The sequence below is a fragment of the Bicyclus anynana genome, chromosome 9 (genome assembly GCF_947172395.1).
Source record: "Bicyclus anynana chromosome 9, ilBicAnyn1.1, whole genome shotgun sequence".
In the NCBI taxonomy this organism is placed as follows: domain Eukaryota; kingdom Metazoa; phylum Arthropoda; class Insecta; order Lepidoptera; family Nymphalidae; genus Bicyclus; species Bicyclus anynana.
In genome coordinates, this window is record NC_069091.1 from 14009084 (window position 1) to 14026010 (window position 16927).

The window sequence follows — 16927 nt, forward strand, 5'->3', positions numbered from 1 at the left end:
TATACGGGAATGACATTAGTTATCGACTGATAACACGTGATCATGTTATCAATCGGATAAATCACATTTTATAATTAAAGGGAAGCGTTAGCGATCATCGTCATTATCAGCCGATAGAATTCACTGCTGGACATAGACCTATTGTACATAGGTCTCGAGCCGCCAGCGTTAGCAATAGCGAAAAAGAATCGCTAAATAACATGGTAAGAGGCATGTTGTCTAAGAGTAGGTAGTCTTGGTCGATACATTCAACCAAACCAAGCCCGAATTTTCATAATATAAAATTCAATTTACCTCAGCCGAAAGGCACAAATGCACTCGAGCGTGTCAGAAACGACGTCAAAGTTCAGTTTATTCAACGGACTTATATTTATGTAGATGCCATGCACATTGCACATGTTTGCCGTGTTCAGTTTTTAAATTGGTTTCTGTTTTAAAAAACCGATTTTTTATCATAAAAAACAATTGCCACATGCCATTAAATATGATCGATATTGAATGGCATGTGGCAATTGTTTGCTTTTAATGGTTTCACTTGAATTTACATAACATTACGCACATACAGGATATTATACCTAATCATATGAAAACATATGAAATGTTAAATGAAAACATCCCACGCATAGAGGATGATAAATGCATATACATCAGAAAGCAAATAATTGAATATAAAGTCCTAATAGACAATTCAATCGTTAATGAACACAGCATTTTTTATTTATATACAAAATAAGGTCACGCTTGACCACGATATCACATGGTAAACGTAGATGTGGCCTTAAATTTACGAAAAAATCTTACTAGAGAGCAAATAACCGAAAGTGAGAAGTTTTGATAATCAATGGATTGTGTCAAAACTTCACAGTAAATCCACGACTGATTTCGTCAACAGTGAAATGCACTGTTGACAAAATCCATTGATATTTTTTTTTAATAAAACAAGCTCGCGCTTGACCACGACCACACCAGTCGGTAAGTGTGCACGTGGCCTAAGATATGAAATCTTTTATTGCGCCCTCATCAATGGTAAGCGTAAATGTGGCTTAAGGTAAGATTTTATCTATATTCTAGCACTTACCATTTCCTTCTTCAAGTAGATGAGCTGGGAGTCAAGGTCCGTGGGTGGGTGCTCTTCGGCCGGTGTCGGTGGTTGGAGGTCAGGCTCGCCGTCAGCGAAGCCGCTGAGGCTCTTTGGCAATGGAGGCATCCCTTGCAGCGACATGGTGCTGATCGCTCGGAATTGCTTGCGTAGCCTGAAAGTAAATAGGGATGATGACAGTTTTTAAATTGTATATAAATTAAGAGTATGCTAATAGTAAAGCAATTTTGTAAAAAGAACAGGGTATCTGCGATCATTACTTTCGGAGCTACAGGGACTTAAAGGGTCAGATTTGCGGCGCTGCCGCGGATCCCTGAAAATCGCCCGCAAACGCATTTAGTCGCATAGTAAACAACGAAAGTTATTTAAGCAAATAATACCTAAATATTGTCTACAACGTCGATGAACACAAAATTGCGCTTGTGTGCGTGTCCCGCGACTCCCTGTCATAAATCCCTCAGGAACCAGGTATTTTTCCGAGATGAAAAAGTAGCCTATGTGTTAATCCAGAGTAAAATCTATTTCCATTCCAAATTTCAGCCAAATAGGTTCAGTAGTTGCGGCGTTAAAGAGTATCAAACATCCATACAAACGTTCGCGTTTACAATATTAGTAGGATTCAATGGTCAACGTAAACATACACCCACACAACTCGATCACTCGATTAGCAAAAGCCTCGTCGTGTTTGTCGTGCACTTGTACGGAATCCCATCAGCCGTGAGGTGCAAATTACATTATGCAGGTATTTTAAACCCCCGCTTACGGTGACGGAATTCGCTCTACATCTAAAGATTGCATTAAGTCAAAGTCAAAAGTCAAAAATCATTTATTTTAAATAGGCTTAGTTTACAAGCTCTTTCGAAACGTCAGGTAATAATATTAAACTTAAGATAATGGTGATAATAATTATTCGAAAACTTAAAATTAAAGTTACAAGGGTTCCAAACGCGCCTTGGTCCGAGAAGAGCCCACAACAAACTCAGCCAGGTTTATCCTTTTTTAGTTGTTTCATTGTTGTCAATTGTGTTGTCGAATTATGTAGACGGCTCCTTTTGATGTGAAATACTTGTACATGATACAAACTTCAGACGCGTAAAATACCAAGGCTCATTAGCAAGTTTGAAGTTGTTACAAATGATATCTTTAGCGTAGGGTAAAGTTTTAGTGCAAGATGTTCATTTTTGCTGTGTTACATTTATATTTGGCTTATATTCACAAATTTGTCATTTTCAATTTTGACATAATTATTGTAAGAATGTAACGAAACTTTTTGATATATCCACTACTTATTATCATCAGAAGGTGCTGAAACCTTATCTGTGAAATCTTGTAATAACGATTATATCGTGTATTCCAAAAACGGGTTAGATTAGGACAAATTTTTGTAGGTACTTCGATAATGATTTGTTTTATAAAATCGACATGGGTGTACTACTTCAGAAAAAAGAATAATAATTTTCAAAACGACATCTCATATCATCTCTTATAGTCGTATGTTTACAAAAACAGGATCATCTCGAAGATGATCGTGTTTGTAATATGACTATCACGAAATTCTACTACATTGAATATTCTATGATGATTAATGATATTTTACGAAAAACACAGATAAGTTAAAAGGTCAGTCACCTAAATTTTAGTTTAAGTTGATTGAATGCAAAAGCCGGCAATAAAAGGTTTTGCGGTAAAAGAAGTCTATTTCCAGCAAAAGGGATGATGACACTTTTTTAAATTGTTTATAAATTAGAAGTATGCTAATAGTAAGGCAATTTTGTAAAAGGAACAGGGTATCTGCGGCGCTGCCGCGGATCCCTGAAAAACGCCCAATACAAAATGGCACGAATCTATGACGTCGTAGGCAATGTAATGAACGTAAGATTTGTATGTGCGTTCAAACAAAATTATTAATATCTTTGTTATTTGTGCGTTTATGTATATAGTTTATTTATTAAAAAATGTCACATTTAATGTAAGGAAGCTAAAACTGTATGAATTTTCTTCTAATTACGATAAAAGATTTTTAATAGATTTTGAAATTTTATAATCTCATTTATTTTGCAAATATCCAGACAATATTTGCTTTTTATGTATAAATTAGTTAACATTGACTCTATTTATCCGAATGTATCATAAAAATCAATATATTCAAACCTAGTCATCATCCCCATTGATGACAGCCAATCAATGGGATAGAGCCGTGATATGCCAGTGGATATGATCTCTGCCTTCGATTCCGGAGGGTGTGGGTTCAAATCCGGTCCAGGGCATGCACCTCCAACTTTTCAAATGTGTGCAATTTAAGAAATTAATTACCACGTGTCTTAAACGGTGAAGGAAAAACATCGTGAGGAAACCTGCATACCAGAGAGTTTTCTTAATTCTCTGCGTGTGTAAATTCTACAAATCCGCATTGGGCCAGCGTGGAGGACTATTGGCCTAACCCCTCTCATTCTGAGAGGAGACTCAGCATCCGATTATGGGTTGATAATGATGAATCAATGAAAGAAATTTAAAAACTAAAGATATCGACCAGTCTAATAACAGAATGTATCCGAGAAACGTAATAAGAGTAAGTAATAAAAAAGAGGTTTGTTCTTTTTTCAGGACGAGTCGCACAGGACAGAATGGAAATTTTTTGAGTATTGGATATTAAAGAGGCTTGATATTCATCATCATTACATTACATTAAGTAAATTCTTCATAATTATCAGCATTCATCATCATCATCATCATCATCATCATCATCATCATCATCATCATCATCATCATCATCATCATCACCATCATCATCATCATCATTACCGGTTACTACACCTTACATGTTAAAAATCGTCAAAAAACAGCTGCGTCAACTTGAATGACGCTCTTAAGTCTATAATAATGCACGGAATTTTGTGGATATACACGGAATTTATCAAATTTAGTATTCACTAATAATAATTTATTGCCAACTGTTCATGTTTACTAACCAGTGAGTTTGACTTCTCGGACTTCCAAACTCTTTGCCGTCAGATCTATAGAGGCTTTATATATTTTTATTCAGGTACGATATAGTAAAACTGAAAAACATCATAGATTTTATTAGATCCTTTACAACTTTATTTGAATTTTATGAAAATTGAACGAGAAACCGAGAAATTTATGTAAATAAATTAAAAACCAATAATAGGCATATAATAAGTGTGCTTACTTAATCTTTCGAAAGTTTTTAGACAATTTGCGAGTAAAATATTATGCAAATTACTTAATTACTGTCTATTAATTACCATTTTATGTCTATTCGCATGGTTTTAAGAATTTCAATATTTGGGGAGAAAATCTCTCAATTTTAAAATTAATTAACCATTTTATTACATGTGTTAATATTAACAATATTAACACATGTAAGTAATACTTAGATTTAAGAAAATTTAACAATTCCAACACAATCTATATATCTATCTACTATAGTTTTTCCCTTCAGAAGTCTTCAAATTGTTGCAATACATGAATAAAATCTGTTTTAGCGAAACTTTATAGACCAGGGCTAAACCCGTCGTAAAACCGGTTCGAAATGTAGAGCACAGCATTCATACTAAAACTAAAATCGATCTGCACTAGCGTTTACCAGCAGCTTTACCCGCTTAATATCATCCGTCCTATTACGCGCACAACGAATAGGCGAATCTAATTATACCGTTTATAAATCTCTTACGTAATTTAAGAGTAATGGCCGGTATATTTTTTGCAGAGACATTTTAAACGAGTCATCAGTATTATTAGCCTATTTTAAAGGTTAACTACAGTGTTAGGCCTCTCTTTTTGAGGATATGGAGCTTTGACCCACCACGCTCCAATGCGGGTTAACGAGATTAGGGTGATTATGTTAATTAACAACTAATTTATAAGGCATGGGGGTGTAACAGTAAATACTTCCCAACTCTGAAATTTTCCAAGAAATTAAAACTCAGTATCTGATAACACGACTTGGGATTCGAACCCTTGTGATCTTAAACCACATAGACTAACCAAAGGACCAATGAGTTTATACGATAGGTATAATTATACTTGTTTACCTAGATTTGAGATCATCATCTCGTATATACGCGTATGCTTGCTCGTCTTCCATATTGTCACTAGTGACGGAAGCTTCCGCGTAGTTTTCTTCCTCTGAATCGCATTGCATATCATCTCTTGCATAGCACTCCTTGGAATCTAAGCCTTCGGGGACATTCGATTCTGATCTCATCGTCTGCAGTTCGTATATCAACATCTCGTGATTATTCATGTCCTTCATCTTGTCCACCTCGGGCGATTCGTTGCCGTTAGAATTCGTAGAATCCTTCCCTTTGTCTATAACAGCGTTCGCTTCCCCTTTATTATTGTTTCTACTCGCGAGAATTTCGGAAATAAGCAATTCAGTCACCCGAGAAGTCTTTCTCTCCAAGGAGTTGTTATTGTTGTTGATATTTACAGTCACATCGTTCTGTTTATGTTGCTGTTCAGTGTTTTGTGTAGGGTTAACTTTAGGCGAACTGTTTTGTAATCTTTCGTCAACAATGTGAACTTCCTCTATGGTGGCGTAGCATTCATCGGTAATGGGGCTTTGCGGCGGCTGTGCGTCGACCGGCAACGCGTAAATACCCGTGTCTGGTTGTTTTGATTGCTTCTTTTGTTCGCTTTTCTGTACAGGTAACGGTTTCATTGGCTTTAACTTAGGTTTTGGTGATAGCGGTGGCGGGGGCGCCTTTCGCAGAGGCAGGGTTTTCTCGGCAAAACTTGACGATTTAGACACTTTACACTTGGGGTCCTGGTCTAACTTATTGGACGTAGAAAGAGATCGGACCAATATTTGTTTACATGTTTTAACCGCTTTGGAATTCAGCGATTCACTCGACTTGTTCGAGGTCGGTGAATGAATAGTGCTACTGTCACTGGAGCTTCGCCTCGAGTTGTGACCGCTCGATTTCTTCTCGTCCGACGAAGAACTGCGATCACTGATAACGTCTTTAATGAAAGATTTGACACGCGCGAGCCCGTTTTGCCGCGGCGACACGGAAGGCTTTGTGGGTGTCGCATTCCGGTCCAAAGTTTTAGCTTTCGACGAGACGTGGTGGACTTCGTTTTTGGTGAACGTGCGAGTCTTTAGCGTGGCCTTCGAATCGGCAACAGCTTTTCTCGTCTTAGCCAGAGCTTCGGCCACCATGCTCTGGCTCGGCCGGGGGGGTACAGGTGGGGGACCCTTGATTTTGGAGGCCTTCATGGGGTGCGCGTTGCTCTGTACCATCAGCATGCTTAAACGAGTCACTCGGACAATACTATAACACGAGCACTATAGTATAATGAGCGCGGTTAATTTACCATCACGTAAGTCACTGCACGCGCGAGCTAAAACTCAGAGCGCCCGGTCGACACGTCTGACGCCGCCGGTGCGGCATTCGTACTGCGGTGATGCGGTCCGAACTCCGACTAGCCGTATTCCGTAAGCCGAGTGCATAGCGCCCGTTCGCCGCATATAAATTATCCCAGACGCATTGCCTTATGCGATTAGATAGCCCTTAGTTTTACTTTTGAGCGATGTTTCAAACGGATTTTATTATCCAGCTATTGCGTATTAGCTTTTCCGTGCAAACAATGAGTTGACCCACACCATCAGGCGATTGTTTATAATGAGAACGATCGCAACACTGCCGGCCGGCGAGCGGCGCACGCCACATTGCATGGGGTCTATTGTAGGCTACTTTTAAAAGCACTTAGTGGCCTATTGTTTTGTGCTCATCAAATTTTAACAGCTGCAATTTGTTGAGCTAGAAAGAACATCATAGAGTGTCTGTTCTTTGTGAACAAGAAAAATGTGGTTTTCTATTAAGTGCATTATTCTGATATTTTCAAAATACATTTTAGATTTTAATACTGATTGAATTTTTGTTTATGAGTATTTTAAAGCGTTTGAAGAACACATGTAGATAAATACATATGTTTATGCTAGAGCTCCAGTCAGTAAATACTTGCTAAAAACAAGCCACATAATACTATAAACAGGGTTGTCAAATTTAAAATAAACATAACATTGTTAGTTTTTCACCTTTTCTTTTTTGTACAATTAAAATAATACAATGTTATCTGGAACTTAACACGACTGTCCAATATGTAATTTGAAAGAAAAATGGCTTAAAAGTTTTAATTTTATACCTATTTATGACAACCCTATCTCCATGAGCGGACATTTCATAGCAGTTTCGTAGGTAAGTAACATTTGGTTCTATTCTCATCAGCCATATTAATTTGTTGGTTTGAAATATTGGTAAATTAACCATGATACTACTGCTGTTTTAGAATTAGCGATGTTGTTATCTTACATTATTTTAAAAACATACACATTTATCACAATAAATAAAAAAAAATACTTAGCTTATTAAATACAATTTTAAAACAAATGCAAAATTAGGAGCATATCAACATTAAATATCAGACATGGGTACTATTTTACATCTATACACTCTAAATACATTTCCATGACAAGAACTTTGAATTTGCTAGATGCCTAGAAATAAATAATATTTATTTACCCATAAATTCTATATTATTTATTTACCCATAAATAGGTTAGCATGTTGTAAGAGTGTATAACTATTTATTTGGAAATATCTGAATATTATTTTACTTAATATATTTTATGAAATTCATTTTATCACAGCTTAACTAAATAATGAATTTATTAATGACAAAAATCATTAACCAGCATCATTATCAGCCAATTTTAATGGCCCACTGAAGAGTTTATTATTTGTTGTTAAAACTATGATACCTGTGCCAGTCTAACCATGTAAAAACAAATTTTATTTGAATTTTTTGCTTTAAATGCAGATTGTGACAAAAAGATAGGACTTGAGAACCAAATTGCTTCTAATCTCCATTCTCTTGTTGATTAAGAAAGCAAACAGTTGATTAGATAAGTTGTTGTTGATGTTTATGTCACTGAACACTTTTTAATGATGTTAAGACCCATGATAGTCCAGTAGATATGACCTCTGCCTCAACTGCTGCTGTACCTGGCAGCAACCAGTATTGGAGGGGAAATCTAGTCAGTGGCGATCACAATAGATCGGTAACGGTCAATGTGATACAGGACCTCAAGAAGACCTGCAGAGCCGCGACATCAAGAAGAAGAAGAAGAAGACCTCTGCCTCTGATTCCGGACTGAATCTGATCCGGGGCATGCAACGCCAACTTTTCCATTGTGTGCATTTTAAGAAATTATATGTCATCATCACATGTCTCAAATGGTGTAGGAAAACATTGTGGCGAAACCTGCATACCAGAGAATTTTCTTAATTCTCTGTGTGTGAAGTCTACCAATCCACATTGGGCCAGCGTGGTGGACTGTTGGCCTAACCCCTCTCATTTTGAGAGGAGACTCGAGCTCAGCAGTCAGCCGAATATGGGTTGATAACTATTAATGTTTAAAAAGGTTACTTACTGATTACTTGTTGTTGAACTTCCAGTCTTGTCTGCACATAGGACACTGCTGCTGAGGCTGTGAGTGCAGCCACTTCACGATGCAGTGGATGTGGAAGCAGTGCGAGCAGGCGCCCCACACCAGCGGACAGTCGTCACCAGGCAGCTTGCAGTCCGGACAGCAGCTGTCAAACGGCATGCGACAGATTCCGCAGTTGTCGTCGTTCGCTATCCACCTCCAAGTCGCTACGCCTGTCCAACCTAGTAACAGCAAATTTAATTTGTATTTTTATGCCTTGAACATGCAGGTTACAGATAGGTTGAGCAAACTTGCAAATTAATTAGCGGTATTGATCGCGGAGTCTCCATTCTCCTATATACAATAGGAGAACAAACACTGTTCGCGATTGATACCATTTTTAATTAGGAATTAAGGAAATTCAATACCTTTAATGAAGAGCGGATTTAATGTACTTACTTTTAACAGTGACTTTCATAACGTATAAACATGGTATTGAATTAGCACAAGAATAAGTATTTATTGATTTAATAAATTACACAACATCAAGCACCAATTTTCGCAAAATTCGTTTTTATTTATTTTTATTTTGAAAAATCATTCATGATCCATCGACAAAAAAATTTCACAGATGAAAAAGCACATGCACAGATTCAATAAATGCATGAGTAGTTGACGCACAGATTAATAATATGATGGTTGACGTTACTCTATGATTACACTTATAGAGGAAACTAATAAAATTATTTTACATAAACTGACTTGTACATTGACATTGTCATTGATTATGTACAAAATTTTAAATCTTTTAAAATTTGGTACATGTTATTGTATTTTTGGTTTCTCGGAGGGCTGGATAAAGTCACTTTCCTACCAACTGTACAAAACCTTACGTCAAACTCAAAGGTTCATGTCATTTGTCAATTGTCGTTGTCACTGTCATTTTTACAATTTTCCCTTTTCGATTTCGATTTTCGATGTGTTGGAAATTTGTTCAAATTGGAAAACATATTGAAATATTTCTAATTCTGAATTAATTAATGACCACATATTAAATCTTTTATCACGTGTTATCTATCTAACTAAAATGACCAGCTTTGATTCGAAATACGATGTAAGTTTTACTATTGATTTGTGTACATAGCTATACATCTATAAATACAAGAAATTGTTATAATTATTGTTGTTTTGTCTTATAAAATAGAACCACTAGGTTGTTTATGAAAAAAGCCTGATAGTTGATTGATCACTTATATTTATTTAATAATAGTAGCAAATTAAATTGATGAGTAATCAAGTTAAGTGACATGAATTTATGTTAGCTATTTCTCTATAAATCATATTTTTGATAACACATATGTGTCGGCTTGTTAATGTTTGATATTCAATTTGTAACAGTTTTTATTTGTTGATAAGACTATTGTATTTGTTATCTAACTATGTTGACTTTAACATGGTTTAATCATCAACAGCCTATATAGTAATACACCATCAGTTGGTTCTTAAATGAAAGGAAGGATATTGAGTATAGAATATAGATACATAATAATCTAAATGAATGTATTAGGACATTAAATAGATCAACAAGTAGCCTTAGAAGAAGTGTAACTTTTGTTACAGGTAACTGTAGAATCAGCTTTCTAACTAAAGTGTAAGAAGAATTTTTGTGGTTGAACTTGCTAATCTCAAGAATTACTTGTTCAAACTGAAAATTTCTTTCAGTGTTAGATAGCCCGTGGATTGCACAGGCCACAGTTTATATGTAGATCTATATTAATATTATAAAGAGGTATTATGTTTGTTGTGTTTTAGGGGGTAATGTTTCGACCGATTTTGAAAATTGTTTTACCATTAGAAAGCCACATAATTTGTGAGTAGAGACGAATATCTTAGCATTCCATAGATTCACCGTGCGGGTGCCGGGTCCATCGCGTGGTAGAGAGAAAAACATATATGCTGTATTTTATCCCTGTATTCTCACAGGAACTGCCCCTGTAACCAAGTGGTACTTCGATTCTCTTTCTACTGACAATGGGAATGACATTTGCTCTTGATTATGTGACAGGTCACATAATCAAGATGTGTCATTCTGATACATTTTTCTAGTTTTCGAAGCATTGCCAGTTGTTGGAATTAAAGCAACTACATTGGGTGCAGTAGGCAGCATCAAATTCTCTAATCGGCAGTCAAATACTCTATTAGAGAACAATAATAGATCTTTCCCCATATTTCTATGTTGCAGATGTTTCCGGCAGGGGATGTAGGTGTGGTGGAGGGGGAAATGAACATTCCATCGAGAGGAGTCCCCTCTGGTGATAGCATGGAGTTTAACACACTTGATGAACCCATAAAGGAGACATTTGTAAGTCGTTAGTTATTATATTTATCTATTTATAAGGAGAGTCTGTGTATTTACATTCTTAGTAATTAAATAATATAATATTATATATTTTTGTAAATAGTATATCCTAAACTTGGGCTTTTCTAATATTATTAAAAGGAAAGATTTGATTGTAGGTTTGTTTGCATTGAATAGGTTCTGAAACTACTGAAACAGTTTGAAAAATTCTTTCACTGTTGGGAAGCAGCACTATCCTCAAGTGCTATAGGCTATATTTTATCCCCATATTCCTATGGGGCCGGGAACCGGTGTCTGCTAGTGTTTGATATTTTGATTTTTTTAAGATCGTAGAACATTAATTTATTCAGTCAGAAGAACCAAATTCAAAAATATTATATTAATGGGTAGGCTCTCTGAGATGGGAGTTTTTAATAACACCTAAACTACTAAATTTATGTTAAAATTTAACCATGGTTTTTTCAGATGAGAGATTTGAGGGCTGTCGGCAACAAGTTTTACCATGTTCTAATACCAAGAGAAAAATCCAGTTTATTAAAAGAATGTTAGTATTTATTTATATTATGCAGGACAATTTGAAATATTTTAATTTATAGAAATATAACAATAAATATAATTAACTATAATTTTAATAAATTTTATTATTAAAGTTTATTTATTATTAGCTTGTGGCTTTGTGTAAACTTGCATAGTTATCCATTTCTATTATTGAAATTTCTTGACATTTAAATTGTAGTATGTAATCTTTTCTATAAGTGATTTTTTAATTGATTATCTAAAGCTAATTCTGAAATGTGCATTGTGATTTTTTTTGATTTAAAACATTTTGCCTTATAATCAGACCAATGGACTTAGTTATGAGTTCCTGGATTTATTTCCTAGGTTATGTTATGAAATAATGGGTTATTCGTTACAATTCAGCACTGTACTATCTTATCTGATTATAAGTAATGATGCATACTAAGATAGAAGCGGGCTAACTTGTTAGGAGGATGATAAAAATTCAGTTTCAGTGTCTAGTTTCGAAGATAAAGAGTAACTGGCAAAGACATACTTTTGCCGGTTACTCTTCATACGAAGAAATTTTTTAATAACAACACAGAGTGTGGAAATTGGTGGTGTTACATCTCACATCAAGGCACTCTATGCAGTTAGTCTGACTCATTTTGATTAACTTTTGATAGTGATTATCATAATTTTTTTGTTTGCCATTATTTATTTTTAAATTACTAATATTCCTGTTGTCATATAATATATCGGAAGACTATCAGAATGGGTCAGGCAATACTGGCAGCGATTTAACAAACAACCTTAAGATTTTTCATCCAGTATAATGGAGCTGAGGCTTATTTTGATCTTTACGGTGATCCATTGTCCTCTTACAATAAAAAGATGAATTAAAAAAAAAAAAAAAATTCTACATGTAGAAAATTTCACTGGCCAATTTTGCTTTGACAGTTTTAGAATTATTGGTAAAGAAAATTATACATATAGGCCTTTAAATATAGTCCAAGATTCAATAAAATCCCAAATTCAGGGCAAATCAACCTTAAGGATTGAGTTTAAGGTTGAATTTGCAAATGCGACTACTTGAATTGAGTGCCAAGAAGTTATGTTTGACACTTATTGAGTGGTGACGTTTTTTGGTCTGATTGTGCATCCACTTTTTTAAAGGAGATCGATCCATTAAAGTATTGTCTATTTGACAGGGGATCTCTGGGGTCCACTTCTGCTGTGCACATTTATGGCGACTGTGCTGCAAGGGGCAGAGGAAGCAGACAACACCAACGACGGTGGACCAGAGTTTGCTGAAGTGTTTGTGCTTGTTTGGATAGGAGCCGCGATTGTCACATTAAACTCTAAATTACTCGGTGGTAACATGTAAGTATTTACAGAATTTATATTATAAAAGAAATCTATCGAGATTTTATAGAAGAATGCATGCAGTGTGTATTATATATTATTATGTATAATATGATAAAATCTTATTTTATTACCTACCTTGCCCAAGCTTACATTGGGGTTAAATAGTGATGTGTGTATTATCCAAATATATTTATGTATGTTTCATCCTGTCGTCTGACAGAATATTGCATTCCTTTCAGTTATATTTTTAGGAGAGTTCCTTCTCAACATTATTTTTCACAGAATCTATTGACTTTATGCTACGATTGGTATGATTCAGTTCTCCAGATTTTCCTTTTTAGCTTTATGCTGTGGATGGATTTTGTATGATGAGATAACAGGAAATATAGCGGTACTTTGCGTCTATCAATATTAAAGCTTATTACCCATTCTATCTTATAAAAAATGGTCAAGTAATGAAAGATTATTTTGTTACTAGCGGACCCGGTGAAGCTTCGCTTTGACGTATGTGCACTTCCTCCCTACCCTACCCGTACCCTACCCCTGCCCTACCCTACCCTACCCATACCCTACCCGTACCCTACCCCTGCCCTACCCTACCCTACCCATACCCTACCCTACCTCCACCTTGAAAGACCTTGAAAGAAAGGTGATTTTTATATATATTTATATTATATTTTTAGGGGGTTGGGTTGGATTTTCAAAAAGAAATGATGCACGGTTTTTTTGTCTAGGGGAGAGGGGGGGGGCGTTAGAAAGACACACAAACTACTTGATATATACACACTTTTTGATATATTTCAGATCATTCTTCCAATCGGTATGTGTGCTGGGCTACTGCCTGTTCCCCATCGCCCTGTCGCTGATCGTCTGCCGGCTAATACTGTTCGCCACACAGAACACCTTCCTGTTCTTTTTGCGACTCACCATCACCATGGTGGGCTTTGCATGGGCTACGTTTGGTAAGTTTCAAACGAAACATTTTATTTCTCTGTTTTAAGGATGACCTAGCATAATGACAGAAAGTGTCACAGTATGGGTTTGCTGACGTATTTTAGTTATTTTGATTTTAACATAAAATTACATTACTGAATCTACAATTTTAGAAGTGTTCTCTCAACGCTCTTTCAAACAAAAAAAGAATTTTCAAAATTGGTTAATAGATGAAGAAGTTATCAGGTAACAAACATAAAAAAATAAAACAATAAAACAATCAGACTCGTCAAATTGAAAACCTACTTACAGAAACGGCTAATCTACACACAGCATTCACAAGTGCGTGACTCCACTCAAGGTCATTCTCTGCCATTCTAGTGTCTTATTTTGGTTACAGTTTGATTTGTTAATTATGTTGTCCTAACAAATATTGTGAACCTTTTGTTCGACATTGGTTTTCTTATTTTTGGTATTCCACTTCTGACTCTGCTATTATGTAATGATGATTGTTTTCCAGCTGCGACTAAATTCCTGGGCGACAGTCAACCAGACGGCAAGAAGGCGCTCGCAGTGTTCCCCATATGTTTGTTCTACTTCATACTGTCGTGGCTTGTCGTATCGCACAGTAACGTTTAGGTAATTCATTCATTCACATACACTCACTGTTCATTTGGGTAACTTTGCTTTCCGATGTGATGTTGGTAACCAATGGATGATATAATCGATTTAGGACCAGTTTCACTACCAGAGGAGTGTCGGATTTTCAAAAAAATATGCTTATTAAATAAGCTATTAAGGCTACAAGGCTTTGCAAAGTAATAGGTCTCAAATTGTTCTATATAAGGCAAAGGAACAGTGGTGAATCATGGAATTTAGATGAAAGTAAGCCGTCCCAAAGAAATTAAAATTCATATAGCGTTTAACAAACTCCATGTTTCTCATATATTTAGATACAGTACAACAGTGAATATGCACGGATTTTCAAAGGTAACCTGGCGTGCATGAACTCTTCGCCACTGGTAAAGAATGATGTTTACTTTTTTATGATCTATTGACTATAAACATTGCATTGAAAAGTAAAATTATCTATGACTTTAGTTTATTTCAAATAGTTTGTCTTTAGAAAGAGATGTATACAGAGATATAGTTGCTAAACACAATCCCAACACGACTAATCATTTTTTTTTTAATTATATTGAAATGTGAAATAAAAAACGTAGGCAAAAGCAAGCTATAGGAAATAAACTATTACTTACACATTATTATATTGTGATATACGGACTTTTAGGATATTGTTGTGAATATATGTTAGCCTTTAAGTATTTGTAATTAAGTTTTCAAACGCTACATTACTAGAGATGAAGTCTATATACTTATTTGTGATTATTTATTTATGTTTGATGTTTCTTTAAAAATAAATCTCACAATATCATCAGGTACAGTTAATATTGGTATCTCAGAATAAAAAAAGCTAGAAACAACAATTTACATATCCAAACATACGATAAATACAAATGAAATTAACTAAACGAGGCTGAAATGTCTCATCACTACAAAGACAAACAGTTGGCATAAACTTGAAACAGCGCAGTTCAACAACTTTGTACGCCAGTTCGAAGTTGCATAGCCCATTTGAACACGACATGTCAGAAACAAAATTTCTGAGCGGCCGGACTTTATTATAGATAACATATTAGGGACAGAATTTTGTTTTGGCGGCGTGGGTGTGTCTGGAATCTTGAGTTATTATCCATTTAATAATAATTAAATCGCTTGTCAATAACATATGTCGTAATTATAACTGCTACTATCATTATTTATTGATTGTTGTTAATAAATTATATATTACGCACAATTAAATAAATTATTATCAATTTATATGAAATCCTTTGTCCACAATTATGCGTCATCTGTTAAATTTAAAACGTGGTTTGAGTATATCTAATATTGACTGTACTATAATGCAATATTCAATGTTGTACACCACTCCTAAACTATTTTTACCGTATTTTCATTGTAGTTTGTTGCGTGTAATAGGTCAATGAATATTTGCATTTTTCCCCAGAATAACAACAGATAATGTCGTTTTTCAATGAGGGGATAGCCAAGTGACAAGCTAAACGATCAATTAATAAGACTTGCCAATCGGTTTTGAAATATAATAATTTGAAAATATTATTTAATAAAAGAAACGTTTTTCTAATGGCAACATTTTTAGTTAACTTGCGCTTTTCAAACGGTTAACATGGATTTTCGTCTATGTATATTGACATATTATCTATGTTTAATTAATAAGACTTATACTTTGACAAATATAAATATTTTTTAACATTTTAGTAGAGAACGCAGCCTGATAATATTTAATCGATATTAAAAAATTTGATTAAAAATTTACAACTTAATTATGTCAAATTGACACCTGCACCATGCTACCATGAAAATAGATCAACTGACAGGTTTGAAAATAGCGCCATCTTTTTGTAAAGTTCCAAACTATAAAGGTGGCAATATTTTTGGGGCAGTCATTTTAGTATAGCTTTTTATTTTAAACCGAACCAGAACCAATATTTTCCCAACATTCCAATTTTAAAATTTAAAGATGTTTGAACTTTGTTTTGTACTATTTATAAACTATACCTATGGATTTTGTACATAATTATTATACTATTATTTATAACAATAAACAATAAAAAAAACTATTTTTCTGTCTGTTTGTATATTTTATTTAATGCATTAGTAAAACAACATGTATCTAAAAATACCTAGCATATGGAAATTCGAGACATTCAGTACATAAAGATACAACAAAAATTTTGGACTAAAATAATCTAGACTAGTTTTATCGACTATTGGTGTTGCCATATACATAAAAATTTAAAAAACACATTAAATTTGTGCCCAATAAAAATACAAAGATAAAAATAAATAATATAAAATGTCACAAACCACTGGCAACACCATCGCCATTTTAAAAAGGTATTTACTTTAATAGGATATATGTATAGAAAAAGGTTATATAATGGCTAATCGTACGTATATATGCTGTTTTTTTTTCTAGATTATCACTATCTGATCATTTGTATATTTTAATTTTGACAGGTCCCATACAAAAAAAATATATAATGTAATATGTAGAGGCAAGGCGGTACGATCAGCTTTATTTTCAATATAATAATACATTTAATAGGAATTGATATTGATTTACGATATC

General features: G+C 34.6%; 2 protein-coding genes across 2 annotated transcripts; one reads left to right on the plus strand and one right to left on the minus strand.

Moving 5' to 3' along the window:
- Positions 1 to 1111: 1111 nt before the first annotated feature.
- LOC112048976 (anaphase-promoting complex subunit 11) lies at positions 1112 to 9174 on the minus strand. The gene is made up of 3 exons (XM_024086689.2): positions 9015 to 9174; positions 8559 to 8797; positions 1112 to 1253 (listed from the first exon to the last, which is right to left on the minus strand). The coding sequence occupies exons 1-2, from the start codon at positions 9031 to 9033 to the stop codon at positions 8562 to 8564; spliced, it is 255 nt and encodes an 84-aa protein (XP_023942457.1). The 5' UTR covers positions 9034 to 9174; the 3' UTR covers positions 1112 to 1253; positions 8559 to 8561.
- A 320-nt stretch (positions 9175 to 9494) lies between these two features.
- Positions 9495 to 16425, plus strand: LOC112048981 (protein YIPF6). Its single transcript, XM_024086696.2, has 6 exons — positions 9495 to 9669; positions 10798 to 10917; positions 11380 to 11458; positions 12624 to 12795; positions 13585 to 13742; positions 14234 to 16425. The coding sequence occupies exons 1-6, from the start codon at positions 9643 to 9645 to the stop codon at positions 14350 to 14352; spliced, it is 675 nt and encodes a 224-aa protein (XP_023942464.2). The 5' UTR covers positions 9495 to 9642; the 3' UTR covers positions 14353 to 16425.
- The last annotated feature ends 502 nt before the right edge of the window (positions 16426 to 16927 follow it).

Coding starts and splice junctions, on each gene's coding strand:
- LOC112048981 (XM_024086696.2), top strand. CDS start 9,643: ATGACCAGCTTTGATTCGAAATACGAT. Junction 10,918..11,379: donor AACCCATAAAGGAGACATTT/GTAAGTCGTTAG, acceptor TGGTTTTTTCAG/ATGAGAGATTTGAGGGCTGT. Junction 12,796..13,584: donor AAATTACTCGGTGGTAACAT/GTAAGTATTTAC, acceptor GATATATTTCAG/ATCATTCTTCCAATCGGTAT.